Source organism: Hyperoodon ampullatus (genome assembly GCF_949752795.1).
Source record: "Hyperoodon ampullatus genome assembly, chromosome: 6".
Classification (NCBI taxonomy): Eukaryota; Metazoa; Chordata; class Mammalia; order Artiodactyla; family Ziphiidae; genus Hyperoodon; species Hyperoodon ampullatus.
This window is the reverse complement of record NC_136919.1, coordinates 112,878,312-112,893,938: the sequence shown is the minus strand read 5'-3', so window position 1 is coordinate 112,893,938 and position 15,627 is coordinate 112,878,312. Positions and strand designations below refer to the sequence as shown.

General features: G+C 55.9%; 2 protein-coding genes across 4 annotated transcripts in view; both read right to left on the bottom strand.

Annotated features, from left to right (window-relative positions):
* BMP1 (bone morphogenetic protein 1) overlaps positions 1 to 11,953 on the bottom strand; it is a gene marked incomplete at its 5' end in the record, with an annotated part of 40,481 nt that extends 28,528 nt beyond the window's left edge. For 2 of the 3 annotated variants that reach the window (XM_079706955.1, XM_079706956.1), the window contains 6 exons: positions 18 to 123; positions 882 to 1,060; positions 1,363 to 1,480; positions 1,666 to 1,830; positions 4,625 to 4,747; positions 11,800 to 11,953. In XM_079706955.1, the coding sequence (XP_079563081.1) occupies positions 18 to 123; positions 882 to 1,060; positions 1,363 to 1,480; positions 1,666 to 1,830; positions 4,625 to 4,747; positions 11,800 to 11,953 (845 nt within the window). The remainder of the gene's footprint in view (positions 1 to 17; positions 124 to 881; positions 1,061 to 1,362; positions 1,481 to 1,665; positions 1,831 to 4,624; positions 4,748 to 11,799) is intronic. The other variant, XM_079706954.1, reaches the window with a different exon arrangement.
* Positions 11,954 to 12,941: 988 nt separating this feature from the next.
* Positions 12,942 to 15,489, bottom strand: SFTPC (surfactant protein C; the record flags this gene model as incomplete). The annotated part of the gene is made up of 6 exons (XM_079705959.1): positions 12,942 to 13,062; positions 13,253 to 13,400; positions 13,747 to 13,857; positions 14,086 to 14,208; positions 14,551 to 14,709; positions 15,448 to 15,489. The coding sequence occupies 5 exons, from the start codon at positions 15,487 to 15,489 to the stop codon at positions 13,263 to 13,265; spliced, it is 573 nt and encodes a 190-aa protein (XP_079562085.1). The 3' UTR covers positions 12,942 to 13,062; positions 13,253 to 13,262.
* Positions 15,490 to 15,627: the final 138 nt, after the last annotated feature.

The window sequence follows — 15,627 nt, the reverse complement described above, 5'->3', positions numbered from 1 at the left end:
GGGGCCCCGTCGCTCACCTGGAGAATGTGTTCCGGGCATAATGCATGATACTGTCAAAATCATAGGTCTCCCCCAGGGATTCCACCTCCTGGACCTCCATCTTCAGGAAGTTATACTCCTGCCCTGCGAAGACCAGGAAAAGGGTGTGGGGAGGTGGGAGCGGGCGGTTCTGTGCGGGATGCAGTGCTACCTTTTCAGGGTGGGGAACGGGGTCCTCCTCCCTGCACTTGAGAGGTGCCCCCCCTACCTGAGGGTCTGGGCAGCTGCCAAGGGAAGCCTGGGGGAGGGGCGGGTCTCTAGAAGAGTCTGTCCAGCAGGGGGGTGGGGGGTGGGGTTGAGGACTTGCTGGAGGGAAGGCTCAAGGGAAGATGGGAAGGAGGTGCCCATTTCTAGAACCACAGGGAGATGAGAGCAGTGAAGAGTGGAGGAGGCCTGGGGAGAAAGGGAGGAAGCAGGAAGGGAGGGAAGAAAGAGAGCACAGTGGGGAGAAAGGAGAGAGGAAAAACCCCTTAGAGGACAGCATAGGCCAAGAGCGGGAGACTGGGGAAAAGTGAAGAGAAAGGCTGAGGCAGCATGGGGGATGGGCCCACCCCTTCCCACCCGCCACCCTAAAGGCCAGGTGGGTTCTGGCTGGCTGCTCCAGACAGCCCCTGTGTGCAGGACCTGGCCACGGCCTGGCCCCCCATCTGACAACTGATCTGCAGTCCCTGAGCTGCTACTGACAGGGAGGAGATGCTGCAGGGGAAGGGTCTGGACCCCAGGCAGGGCTGTGACTACCCAGCTGGCTGGGACTATAATGCTGAGTTGACCAAAGGCGATGGCTTGAGGGAGCAGCTCCCACCCTGACCAGGAGCCCTGGAGGGGCAGGTAGAGGCGCGTACCTGGCTGGATGTTCTCGCGCACGATGGAGACGTGGCGGTCTCGGTCGGGCCGCGTGTGTTCGTGCCAGAAGCCGATGACATGACCCAGTTCATGGACCACGATGCCGAACTTGTCACAGTTCTTGCCGATGGAGATGGCCTGGGGGCCCCCACCACGGCGGCCCACGTAGGAGCAGCACCTGGAGGGCGGGGCCAGCTCAGGGGGGCGGTCCCGAGCTGGGGGAGTGCATCCACTCAGGGGTCGGGTGTGGCTGCCAGGGGGGCCAGGGAGCGGAGGGGTTGGGGAGGGACCCGAGTGCGGGATGCCCGGACTGTGTGCTGGGGTCTGAGCCACATCCGGGGCAGCTCCTGGGGAGATGCCCCATGGCGGGAGGGGACAGATGACGCAGGGCCGTGCCCAGATGGGACAGCTGCAGTGCTCGGGACAGAACGTGGGTTGGGGCGACGGCCGAGGGTACAGTGCCCAGGGGCCCCTGCTCACCCGCAGGGTCGATAGGTGAACACAATATAGCTGTCCTCGTCTGTGCGCTCCAGGAAGGTGACACAGGTGTGCTTCTCCCAGTGCCTCATGGCCTGCCGGAAGACTGCCCTCTGGCTGCCTGCCAGGACCAGGGAGGCCAGGCTGTCACGGTTGTCCAGGTGGGCCCACTTCCACCCATTGCTAAAGAGTCAGCCGTTCATTGGACAGGCAGAAGGCACCACTCACACCATCATGCACGACGGGGCTGTCCTGAGGCCAGGCCAGGGTGCAGGCTGCTCCCCACACGCCCGATATCATGCTCACCAGTGAAGTTTCCCCCGATGACAAAGGGGATGACCCCATCGGGCCACACGCGCTCTGGTCTAGACGTTGCTGCCCTCCGGCTCCGGGACCTGCTTCTCCATCTCCCGTGACTTTTCCTCTGCGGCTGCCCACTAGTGCTCTGACAGCTGAGGGTGGAAGAGTTTCCTGAAATTGAAAGAAGAAGGCATTTGGTAGCAAGGGAATGAAGAGCAAGAGGAAGCAAATTACAACCGATCCTCATTATCTAGGGATTCCGTATTTGCCCACTCAGTAAAAGTTCTTTGTAACCCCCAAGTCAATACCTTCGGCTCTTTCATGGTCACTTGCTGTCATGCACAGAGCAGTGAAAAATTTAAGTCGCCCAACAGGCATGATCCCAGCTGAGCCTGAACAAGGCGACAGGCTGCCTTCTTGTTTCGGCTTATACTGTAAATATCTTTTTCACGATCTGTTTAGTGCAACATTCTTTGCATTTCGTGCTTTTTCTTGGTGAGTTTGCTGTTTAAAATGACCCTCCCATTACCGCCCTGTAATGCTGAAGGGCTGTCTGGTGTTCCCAAGTGCAAGAGGGCTGGGATGTACCTGATGGAGAAAATACCTGGGCTAGAGAAGCTTTGTTCAGGCATGAGTTACAGTGCTGTTGGCCATGCGTTCAACGTTAATGAATCAATGCTATATTAATTAAGGTGTCTTTAAATAGAAACACACATAAGACTGGGTTACGTATTAATGAGTTGATGAAAATGTGACCAGAGGCTTGCAGGAACCTAACCCTCTATTTCTCCTAGGAGTAATGGCTCAGAATTTGCTAATTCAGTGTTCGCAGTGACTTTATGGAATAACCGTAAGGTTATTCTCTAACTCTATTCATAAGTACCATGAACAGAGAGAACTGACTGTCAGTGAAAAAGAGAACAGCGGTGTACTCGTTTCCCCAGACCTGCAGGGGACCTGAGACTAGGCAACAGTCCCATCTCAGCCAATCAACCTTCATGTTTATGGAGCATACAGAGCTTGATGTCCTCTTTAAGTATTCCCAAGTACATGTCCTCATTTGACACAGTAGCTCTCTGGATGGACTGGGCAAGTGTCGCTATCTACGTTTGACAGATGAGGAAACTAAAGCCCAAGATTTGTGCAAAGTCAGATGGTGGGTTAGTGGCAAGTCCAAGTTATCCAATCTCCATTCTGCCTTCCTCTCGTCCCATGTCTACTAGTCCCCACTAAGGTCAAGTAAGCCTTGCTAGTTACCAGGCTACCAGGTCACCCTCCAATGCCCGCTGCTCTCTGGGGTAGTTTGACCTTTACTCCATGGCCTGCCCATGCCAGGATCCTCCCTCCTGCCAGATAGGACAACTGCCTGGCACCACCAGAGTGTTGCTCAGAACAGGTCCCAGGTGAGAATCTCCCACCTGGGCAGTGGGAGGGTTACCTGTGAGCGGGACCACGTTCCAGAGCGGTGAGAAGGCTGGACAGAACCCAGACAGCCCAGGCCCTCAACCCTCCCATTCCCTCACACATGCACAAGTGCCAGGCTCGTTGGGGTGGGGGTGGGGGGGTCCTTGGACCCACCCCTGACCCTGAAGAGCTTTGAGTCCAGCTGGGGAGAGAGACAAATAAACACATCATTGCAGTGTGGTGCGACTTGTGAGATGCTAACCGTGTAAGCCCAGAGGAAAGAGCACAGCGAATGGTGGCATGGTCAGGACTCAGGGACGATCGGGGAAGATTTCACAAGAGCAGCTCTTGAGATGGGCTTTAAAGGATGCGTACAGTCTTGCAAAATGGGAGCAGGGAGGAAGCCAGGAGGGACTGAGATGTGCAGCGAAGAGCCTGGGATTTGGAGTGAGAAGGCTTGGGCTCCCGTCCCAGTTTTGCCACTGACTAGCTTTGGGACCTTGAGCATGTCACGTTACCTCCGTGACTCTTAGTTTCTGTACAGATGGTCTCTGACTTAGGATGGTTCTACTTACAACGTTTTGATAGTATGAAAGTGATAACACACTCAGTAGAAACCGTACTTCGAATTTTGAGTTTCCTGGGCTAGCGAGAGGCAGTGTGATCCTCTCTTGAGATGCTGGGCAGTGGCAGTGAGCCGCAGCTCCCCGCCAGCCACACCATCACGACGGGAAACAGCCCATACGCTCACAACCATTCTGTACCCAGACCACCATTCTGTTTTTCGCTTTCGGGACAGTATTCAATAATTATGTGAGGGATTCATCATTTTATTATAAAATGGGCTTTTGTGTCAGAAGATTTTGCCCAACAGTAGGCTAGTGTAAGTGTTCTGAGCACCTTTAAGGTAGCCTGGGCTGAGCTATGGTGTTCAGTAGATTAGGTGTATTAAACGCTTTTTTTTTTTTTTTTTTTTGCAGTACATGGGCCTCTCACTGTTGTGGCCTCTTCCGTTGCGGAGCACAAGCTCCAGACGCGCAGGCCCAGCGGCCATGGCTCACGGGCCCAGCCTCTCCACGGCATGTGGGATTTTCCCGGACCGGGGCACGAACCCGTGTCCCCTGCATTGGCAGGCAGACTCTCAACCACTGCGCCACCAGGGAAGCCCCCCCAAATGCATTTTTGACTTAAGATATTTTCAGCTTATGCTGGGTTCATCAGGATGTAACACCATCATAAGTTGAGGAAGATCTGTGTCTGTAAAGTGGGAGTTGTCCTGACCTACCTGTGAAGGTGTTTGGGGACAGTCAAGTTAGACCATGCTTTTGAAAGTACTTTGTAGACTGTAAGCAAAAAACAATGTGGGTGCTTAGCTTCCGGGTATGTCTACACTTGCCACTGCTCTGGGGAAGGGATAAAGATATCCCAAGGGAAGACAAGCCCTTATGCTGGGTTGAAGCTCATGGCCTCTGTCCTGGGAGGGCCTGGCTGGGAACAGGGAGGTTCCTTGTTTTTCCAATTCTGGAACCCATCTCTGGGACAGAGAGGGGCCAGCCCGTACTGGGTGTACCTGCAGCTTTGATGGAAGACCTGCTGGTTGCACGCTGTCTGAGATCCGCAGCCTGCTGCACCTGGAAGGCCCTCAAGTCCTCCTCATCAAGGGCGATGTCCCCAAGGAAGGCAGCTGGAGAGAGGAGAGGCCGGGGCGAGTCAGTCCCCCAACCCAGCACTGAAAGCCCAGCCCTGTGGGCACAGCCCCTGGCCCCAGCAACTGTAATCCTCAAGTGCCCTCTGACGAAGGGGAAGGGACATGGGGGCTTTGAGGATCTCTAGGGAGACTCATGATCATTTTTCAGTTGGAATCTCAGCAAAGCGGATGCCCATCCCCACCAGACTGTTAGCTACTGAAAGCCACAGTCGTGTCATTTATTCCAACATTCTTTGGCAAATGCTTAGTAAGCACCTACTGTGGGCCGGCGCTACTCCAGTGATTAGCAAGACAGAAGAGGTCCCTGCTCGCAGGAAACTGACCTTCAAAGAAACACAAGTAAGCAAATACAGAGCTCGAGAATTCCAGGAAGGGATGGGTGCTACCAAGAAAATAAAAGGGGATGAGAGGACTGAGTGTCTACTTCGGGGGCCCATAACCTTAGCATTGTGCTGAGCATATGGAATTCACTTAACAAATGCCATTTCGATTACATTGAGGGGAGCGTATACTGAAGGGAGCCAGGACACCTGATGGGCTTGGAGGAAAAGGTTTAATAGTTCTCAAGTGATTCATATTCTGAGTCTCAGAGTCCCCTCTCTGGAGGAAGAAAGGCCTGGGGGAAAAGAACCCCCCTAACGGGACATTTTGATTTCTGGAGCTGCGGGGTGAGGTTTCCAGAGGGATGGGTTAAACAGTCTGTCTGCTTTTTGAGAAACAGAGGCCCTTGGAGCTGAGCGCTTTGGAAGGAGCTCAGATGCAAGCTTCATGCTGGGCTGCTGTGGGGGAGGTGAGAGGCTGGGCTGGAGGTGGAGCAGAGAGCAGCCTCCCCCCAGCTCCACCCACAGTGACATCTGCTTCTCATCCCAAGAGCTACACAGGCCTGGTGGGCAGCGTTACACAAATTGTTTTAACCTTGAGGCCTTGCACACAGGTTTCGCCTCCCCAGATGGCCCATTGGGTGGACAGACAGACAGACAGACACACACACACACACACACACACACACACACACACAGTCCTACTCATCAACACAGAATCAGACACATGGGCCAGTGTTCCTCCAGACACACGGTGACATCCACAGCCATGCCATCAAAAACAGAGCTATAAAAGTCACAGAGACAACCCTGCACACACAAGCAGCACCCATACCACCCCTTCTGGTGGGAGGCACTCAATAACGTTTGTTCAAGTGAAGGATCACGTCGATATTCTTTGGGCTTGCAAACACGTGCCCCAGACACACACTCTTCTACAGATGTGACCTGGAGCTGGATGGGCAGAATGCGGGAGTGACTTTAGCAGTTATCTAGGCCAACTTTCCATTTTACAGATGTGGAAACTGAAGCCCAGAAGGGCAATGATTTAACTGAGACCATGCTGCTAGTCACTACAAAGGCTGGGTTTATAACTCACGCCTCCTGATTCCCAGTCCAGTGCTCACTGCACTGAAGTTCACCATCTTGCAGAACCCATATTCTAAATACTCACTCAGACACACACATCCACCAAAAAATACACACATCACAGACAGTCCTAAAACACACATGCAGAAGCTCCAACACACACAAACCCAACTGCAAGTTCCAAGCCCATTAAGCCAGTAATAGTAGCAATAATGACACCTTATGTAAATGTCTGTTGAAATTTATGTGGTGCTTTCCAGTTGACAAAGTGCTTTCATATTAATGAATTCATTAATCCTGGCCCACCAGGGACATGCCCATTAAGCCAAGCTCCACCCATACACTTGCCTAGGAGTGTCCCATTACAAACTCTTGGAGAGATAAGATAGTGGCTAGATTCGAGCCCACCTCCCTGACTTGAGGATCAAAACACTTGGATGTGAGTGGGGAAATGACTTGGCCAAGGTCACCAGCTGGTAGGTGGCCCAGAAGTTCTTCCCCCACACGAGAAAGATTCTCTTATTGAAAACATCACCCTTGGCGGCCTTGGCTCAGCAACTGATGGGATAGCAATACAAGGCGCTTCTCAGCTGACATGGAAGGGTGGCCTTAGCAAGGATATGGGATGGTAGGTATACCCCACGGAGGTGGTGGCGGGTCCTATGTGCCAGTGTTCATACGGGCATTCATGTCCCACGTGAATGCCCTCACACCTCTGCTCACTTTGCACCTTTGCACAGACGCTGCACCGCCAGGCTCACACAGCCACACCCGCAGACATCACCAAGTACACGTGTGGCTGGACATTTAGACTCATCTTCAGACATAGCTGCAAACAGCAAGGTCTTTGGAGTCAGACAGACCTGTCTTTGAATCCCAGCTTGACTACTTCTCACTGACAAGTCATATGAACTCTTCTAAACCTCAATTTTCTCCTATATAAAAAAGGACCAAATAAAACAATCTGTCTCCCAGGATTACTGCATGAAATAAGGCATGTAAATGAAGCATCTAGCACAAAGCCTGGAGCATAGTAAGAAGCCATGGAATGGCCACTGTTAATATCGCCCCAATAGTAGCCCTATAATATCAAGTTCAGCTCTCTACTTTCAAGGGCATAGAGTTTTCACCCACACTGGCCTCCTGGCTGAGTGAAGTCCCCAGGTGCTCAGAAGCAGAACCTTAAATTCCAAGTACAGAGGCCACAGAACGGTGTTGGCCTGTGGGACCAAGGCGGTGTGCAGGGCAGGGTGAGCGGAAGGCGGGACACGCTCTGGGCTAGCCTAGACGTGGAGCTCACTGCCAGCAGTGCCCTGTGGTGGGAATGTCATGACTGAAGAATGCGTGGGAACTGAGGGGGGAGGGGAGAGATGGGGGTTGGGCAGGAGAGCCTGATGGCCAGGAGCTGGGCCTGAAAGCCCTGTCCATTTGGGATGCCCTCCGGGGAAGCTAGGGAATCTGGATCCTGGAGAGTCCAGGATGTCCCTCCTTACCAGGAAGGAAGCCCTGGGTCAGGGTCAAGGTTAGGATAGTAGTTGTTTTCAACACAGGATCAAAAGTTTTTGTTTTGTTTTCCAGCTGTAAACCAGCCAGGAGCACTTATGGCTGCTCCATAGCCAGTCCCCACCCCCCCACACCCCAAACCCCGCCATACACACACACACCCGACCCCCAGCAGGAGAGGAAAGAAGAGAGTAAGCATCGCACCCTTCAGGTCGGCCTCCTCACTGCAGTCTCCTCCCCTTTTAGGGGGAGGGAGAGGAGGCTGGCTGGTGCGACGGGAGCCCCAAAGCCATGTGTACCAGGCACACTACGCATGTCCCATTACACAGATGCAAGCTTCTTGCTGGGGGAGGACATGCGTAAGCTCCTGCAAGTGTTTGCGTGTACTTAATCACAGGTGTACATTTACACACAGGTGCACATTTGCACATGCACTTACATGTACTCAGGGGTACCAACGTGCACAGTTGAACAGACTTGCCCATGAAGCAGGGGCACACCCACAAAGGTGCAAAAAACACTCTTGACTACTTCCCTGTGCAAGCCCTAGTGTTTTCAAACACACAAAGAACTACACATGCATACCCCATTTCACAGGCTACACCCCCAGAAGGAGAAGGGCACCTTTAGAAATGGAGAGGGGAGAGGAGAGAGAGATTAGCCGATTCCCCAGGCTATCCTCAGGAGGTAAGCTTCAGTGGCCTGAGGAGCGATACATTCTACTGCCTCCCCTCCCCCAATATCTTCTCCCAAAACCCCTGGAGAAACTAAAATTTTTGAGAGTTCCTTCTTCTGGGTGAGTCCCATCGGTCCTCCTCCATCTGGAGCCCAGGGAGATTGTGAAGACTTTTCCTGCTCCCTTGGGGCACCTAAAAGAGAAGGTGACTCATGGAGCAGGGGTATAGGTGGGTGGGTGACTCATTCAGCGTGTCTGGAGGGGGAATGTGGTCTGGCAAGAGAAGCAATTGTTTCTCAACCTCTGGAGCTGATAACCTACTCCTCTGAGGCCCCCTGAAGTCCAAACCTGGGCTACAAAGCCCCTGGGATGAGGATGCTGACAAGGGCTGGTGAGCTACTGGCCCACCTCACCTCCCCAAAGCAGACCTCTGAGCTGCCAGGTGAGGCTGAAGTAAGGTCCTTGCTGGCTCAGGAGAAGCCCTGTGGGCTTCTCTGCTGATGGGAGCAGCTGTGTCCCAATTCCTGCCTCTAAGGTCCCTCCCAGAGTCCTGAGTCATCTGGGGCAGCCAAATGGAACTGGGAATCTTAGGGAAGGATTCCCTTGATGGTTTGGCATCCCAACGTACAGGAAATCAGGGCTGACTCGCAATCTCCCTGGGAGAGAGAGAGGGCTTGGTGGAACCAGCTCTGAGCACACACAGGCCAGCCTGGCCTCCTGCCCATTGTTCTGGTCTTGCCCAGAAGATCCAGGCACCTCTCCAGGGTATCAAGGGTCTTAATTTTGTCCTTACTGCAACAGTAAACCATCACTCTGATGGTAACAGCAAGAGGTGACCTCAAATGAAGAGGCCCCGCTCTCCTGAGAGATCACAGGTGAGCCAGGGAGTCGATGGGGCTTTCATTCTTGGTCCTCGACGCGCAAGGAGGAGGAGAGGAAAAGGAGAGAGCTGGAGAGCATTAAGCGGGTAGAGGGAGCAGGCACAGCCAGGTGCATCCAAAGGAAGTAAAGCCAGACACGCCTGCCACTGCCACCTCCCGCATCTGGAGGGCAGGGCTCAGAGGGGGCAAGAGGTGAAGGCAGGAGAGGTTAACACAAACAGAGGAAAGAGCCTGGGGACCTGAGGCCTGAGGGTGTTGGTGTGGGGTCTTAGGAGTCAGGCCGGAGGGAGGCAGGGCTGCACCAGTCACACCCAGGAGGGAAGCCTGGTCTGACCCTGAATCTTGGCCTTGTCAGGCCCTCCTGGCCACCCTCAGGCCTGGCCCAGCTCCCCACGAGCCCCACGAGCTGGAGAACTTTCTCCAGAGTCCTCATTTGCAGTTCCAGCTCAGCGAGCCCCTCCCTTCCATGAAATCTGAGACTGGGGATATCCCTCCAATTTCCAACCCTAGTGAAATACATCAGATTGGCTTCCTACCTATTCTTTAAGACCTTGCCCAGCCCTCCTTCTCCACGAAGACCTCCCCAAACTTCCCAGCTTACTGTAATCGCTGTTTCTCTGCCACCACCACCCAGGGCTGCAGAGGGGCAAGAGACTCCTTGAGCCTTTCGGGCTTTCCCTCCTTGGTTTGCACAGTTGGTTATGTCCATGTGTGTCTTGTGCCCCTTTTGGACTGTAAGCTCCTTGAGGGCAGGGGGCATGACTTATAATTCTCTGTATCTCCCACAACATCAAGGCCAGGGCCTGGCACCTCTTAGGCATTTAGTAAATGTAGACCAGTTGAAAGAATAAGTGACACCAGGATGGGGTTAGGGAGACACTCCCTTCTCCTGAAAACCAAGCCTATTCCCTCAGAAAAAAAATGAAGTCAGAGCATGAGGCACAGAAAACAGGGGGTAGGCCACTAACATTTATTTAGTGCTTACTGAGTGTTACGCTCTCATATGCATTTTATATATGTTCTCACGTTTAATCCTTACCACCAGCTCTACGGAGAATCGGAGAATCATATTATCAGTTCCATTTTACAGGTGAGAAAAGCAAAGTTCAGAGATGATAATTACCATTCCCAAGATACTACAGCTAATGAGTTATGGGTCCAGGATTGACAGCTAGGTCTGCCTGCCTCCAAAGCCCACACTCTGTCCACTTAGCCTCATGTCCACCCCAAGCCCAGCGAGAAAGACGGAGGCTAATGTCTGGTTTGCTCACAGCCCAGCAGGGGAGGAGGAGGAAGGGCTGAGGGACTGGCTTTTCCTCCTCGCACGGGAAGGACTCTTATTCCTCCAGTTTGCTCTGATCCATCACCCAAAGAGGGGTCCCCCGGGTCAGGACCAGGGCAACCTGCCCCCCAACACCTCATGCTCCACACAGGCACTTCTAGAACTCCAGGCACTGTGCCACTGCCCTGGCTCTGGCTATTTGGAGACAGTCTGAAGTCAGAGGCAGGAAGTCGAGGAAAGGTTCTGGTATCTTATGCCCTGTGTGTTCTCTTGTCCCAGGCAGCCTGTTCAGGGTCATCCGATCAGGCAAACGGCTGGAGTGCATGACCATCTGGTCACTCTGTGTGGCGGGGCGGCGGGGGTGGGGGGGAATCCCTCTGGGCCCAGGAGGAGTGAAAGGGTTACACGGGGTCTTCATGGACAAAGAACACACACACACACACACACACACACACACACACACACACACACTCCGGGGCCCTGACCTGGGCTAATTAGCCTCCAGTGTCTGTGGGACAGAGAGGACTGATATACAGTATCTGAGTTCTCTGTTTTTCCCCTTTCGACCCCACTTGGCCTCAGTAGGGTCCTCTGGCACACGGGCAGAAGTTAAGTCCCTGTCCTGGGCTGGCTTCTCTGACTTTGACAGCTGTCTCCGAGGTCAGAAACCTGCTGCCGCTGTGGGGATCATGGGATTCCCAGTGGGCATGATCTCAGAGGATCCCTTGAAAAACTTTCTTCTTCCACTTGCTGGGTGGGGGCCTCAGGAGACCTGCTCCTTGGAGATATAGGCCTCCCTGAACCCAGCGGGACAGACGTGCAGCCCCAGGGCAGCCTAGACAGACAGGCTGGAAAACACCAGTGTGCTGGAGCCCGGGATGGGGGAGAAGGGAAAAGTGCACACACACACACACACACACATACACAGAGGAGTTTGGCCGGAAAAGTTTCCAGTAGAAGGAAAAGCCTCCTTGGCAGCAGGTTTCTCCTGGGACCCGGGCAGGAATCCTCTGGGAGAGACCAGAGACAGCCACGGCAGCTCCCACCAACAGCAGCAAAACTTCAGTCCCTAAAAGTCCCCCAAACTTCCCCCTCCCTCTCTCCCTCTTTCTTTTGTTCCCCACTGCATTGCCAACCAGGCAGCTCCCGGCTTCCCACACCGGACTGTCCTCCCCCAACCCCGAACCCTCAGCAGCCCGCGCCTCCCTCCCAGCCCCGGCCCGCCCGCGCCCGGCCCAGGCGCCCCGGCACCGGCCGGTGGGGTGGGGGGCGCCTACCCGCCTTGCAGGGGTCTTTGTAGTTGAGGGGCTCCGCGTCGTCCTCCTCCCCCAGGTCATAGGTGTAGTCGGCTAAGTCGAGCTGCCGGCCCGGGCGCGCGAGCAGCAGCAGCCAGAGCAGCAGCGGCAGCGGCGGGCGGGCCACGCCGGGCATGCTGGCGGGCGCGGCGGCGGCGGACGCGGTGGCGGCGGCGGACGCGGTGGCGGTGGCGGCGGCGGCGGCGGAGGCGGCGGCGGGTCGCGCCCGGACGCGGGAGCGGACGAGAGGGGAAGCGGAGGACTGGCGGCGAGGGGAGGGCGCTCCCGGCCGCCCGCTCTCCCCCCGCGCTCTCCCTACCTCTTCCCCTTCCCTCTCCTCGCCCTCCCTCCTTCCTGTCTCCCGCCCCCTCTCCGGCCCGGCTTCTCCGCTCTCCCTTCCCTTCTTTCCGTCTCTTTCCTTCTCTCCCTCCCTCCCTCTCCCCCTCTTTAGGGAAATGAGCTCGCTGGAGGGCGGGTTTTCGCCTGGAGCTCGGCCCCCCTCGGGGCCGGGACCGTGCTCGGCCGGGCCGGGACGTGCGCCAGCCGGAGGCGGGGAGGGTGTAGAGCCGGCCGGCCGGGAGGGGGCTCGGGAGGCTCGGGGCGCGGGGCGGCGGGGCCGGGGAGGGGGCGCCGGGCCCCGGGGTGTCCGGCCCGGCGCCCCTCCCGGGCCGCGGAACACGCCGTCGGGTCAATCGTGCCGCCTCCGCCTCGCTCCGTCCCCCGATTTTGGGCCGTGTTTCCCCGCCTGCGGCTCTCGCTCTCTGCCTTTCTCGGACCCTCGCGCTCTCCCATCTCGGTCCCTGTCCCTCTAGTTCTGTCCTTCTGTCTCTCGCCGTCTCCGTCTCGCTCCCTCCCTCGGGAGACGCCACTGGAGGGCGCCTGAAGCCCGCGGATTGCTCCCCAGTCCCCTCGCCTCATCACCCTGGGACCGGGGGAGAATGGGAAAGCCCGCTTGGCGTGCCCAAGGCCCTAGCCTTCCCCTGGCTGGCCCCCACCAAGAGCGGGACTGAGGCATGTGAGAGGATAGACGAGGTACACCCCTCGTTTTTCAATCAGGCTGCTTTATTCTTTGGTGTAGGAACCCCCTTGGGCCCTAGGAGCTGCTTCTCCTCTGCCCACCTCTCCCCACAGCTCCCATTTCTCCAGGACCAGTCCCAGTGGTATTGGCAGGAGCGGCTTCCTGCCTGTCTGCTCAACACCCTTTGCTCCTGGAGCTTTGCTGTTCCTTTGGGGTTTGCTGAGGCCCTGCAAAGCAAAGGAACAATGTTTATTATGTGAGGGAGAGGGACGTGGGGTGGTGGTGCCTGTGAACCTTCCCTCCCCTGAGCTCTGTAGGTGACCCCGCCTCCGTGGTTCCCCCAGTGCCTGGTCCGCTGACATGACCATCCTGGGCCACTGTTGCTCCAGCGCCCTGGAGGAGGTCACACCTGCTCACCTGATGGGTCCTAGACGTAGTAGAGGGGCACCTCACCACACAGGGTGCTCACGGTGTTGCCCAGGAAGGCCAGGTCCCCGGAGGATGCCAAGCCGGTGTCACGGCCCTCCTCCTGGCCCAGCTTAGAGGTAGGTACTGAGGGCTCGGCCTGGAAAGAGCACTTGATTTGGAGGCTGGGAACTGAGTTTCTGTCTCGCCTGCGGCCCTTATTGTGGGACCTCAGGTGTGTCAGGCAATCTTTCTGAGTAAAGAAGGGGCTGTGCTGGAGTCAGAAGCCCCCAGGGGGTGTGTGGGCTCAGCTGAGGCCAGCAGCTGGGCTGTGGGGTGGGGATGGTAAATGGGTAGGAAAGGTTTGGTGCAGGGGAATCCCAGGAGGGCATTCACCTGGCAGTCCACGAGGAGCAGCGCTTTACAGGTGACAAAGAACCATCATCTTCAATGCTCCTCATAGCAGCCCTGGGAGGGAGACAGCCCACTCTTACCCACACACCCACCTGGAAGTTCTGGAATTTTCTAGTGAGAGCCTCAAGACTTGGGATGCTCTGCGGATCCATCTTCATGACGTAGCAGCAGGTTCCCGGGGCTGGCTTGTAGGCAATCAGGAGCTGGGCACAGGAACCCCAGAGTTGGTTCGGGAAGGCGCTGCCTAGCTCGCTCCTAACTCTGGTCCTTGGCCATCTCCCTCTAGGTTGGGGACGGGAGGGAGTCATACTGGAATCTAGGGCTCAGGCAAAAGTGCTGGGGGCGGGGGGAGAGGTGGACATGTACGAGTCCACAGCTGGATACGTCTAGCACGGTCTAGCCCTAGGGTCAAGAGGTCCAGGCACACCCACCCTCTGGTAGTCATACAGCACGATGCCATTGGAACCAACGGAGAAGGTGGCAGTGGTTCCCACACGCTCACTCAGGGCCAGGCGTTGCTGGGCTTCCGGCCCCGCGAAGCTCATCTCTAGGACCTAGGGGAGGGCATAGTGCTGCCTGGCATTCCTCTTTTCCCACTCATCATGCCCACCCTCAGTCCTCTATACTCAAATGCAATTTTTTCTTCCCTGGGAGCTCAGAGAGGCCGAGTGGAATCAGGTGCTGGAGGGAACAGGTCATCCCACCATGGGGCAGGGGCCTGGTGAAAAAGCCCAGGCCAGGTTTGCCACCCTGTTCCCACCTCTGTCCTTCCCTGAGGTGCCACTTGCCTCCTCCCCTCATTCCCCTTGGGCAATTTGCTATCTGCCCACCCCATCCCAGGGCCTTTGTCTGGCCTGCCCTATACCCACTGCCCACCCCATTCCAGGCCTGCTCACCATCTCAGTATGTTTCTGGCTCATGTGAAGACCCATGAGCAGGGCCCCTACAATCACCACGACAACAAGGACCACCACCACGACCATGATGAGAAGGCGTTTGATGCTCGCAGGACAGCAGGGGATTTGGAACCGGCCCCCAGGGACTGCTGAGTAGTCCTGACGTGGTGGGGGCAGGGAGGGAGACAGGTGTGAGGTCATGAGGATGCCCTTTCTTCTCCCTGCACAGCCAGGACACCTTCCCACACTCTCCAGAGGCTGAACAACCAATGCTATGGACATGCAGAGAAGGGCTGAGGAGATCGGAGAAGGCTTCCTGGAGGAGGGGGCCTGGATTCCAACAAACCCATAGATGCTTAGAAGTGAGGTCTGGCTTGGAGAGACCCAAGAGAGACTGTTTCACCAGTCTCATCTCCTGCTGTTTCCTCCAGACCTCTGGCATCCCAACCATGCCTAGTCCCTCTCTGTCCTGCCTCGCCCCCCACCCCCCAATCCATGCCTTTATGCATACTATCCCTTCTTCCTGCAATGCCTTCCTTCTTCTCAAGCTGGTGAGCTCCAACTAGTTCCTCTGGAGCCAGCTCAAATGTTATTTTCTCTGCGAAGCTTCCTGTGATCTCCCGAGTAGTGGCTCCTTACCCAGTGCTCTCTACAGCCCTTTCCACTGACCCCTGTGGTGGCTCACGGCCCCTCATATGGGAATTAGTGGCTGACAAGTCTATCTCTCCAAGAGTCTCTGTCTTAGTGGTTGGTGTCCTTATCTTGATTTAGCACAGTCCTAAGTTAGTTGAGTGAATGAATCTGGATGAGGAAACAGGCCCAGAGGTTGGAGGAGGTAGGGCCCGCCACACACAGATACACTCCCGCATACACGCGCACACACACGATCAAACTCACCGGCGGGCTCTCCATCAAGACCTCTTTGCTGCCCACATCCATCTCGCGGTAGACACCTTCTCCTCCTCATCTCCAAGTGTGACTAGGGTCTTATATGTGCCAGGAGAGAGAGGGGACAGAGGTGAAAGACCCAGCCCCTGTCTGCCAGCCAAGCCCTCAGCTTTGAAGCCTGTTTGTTCC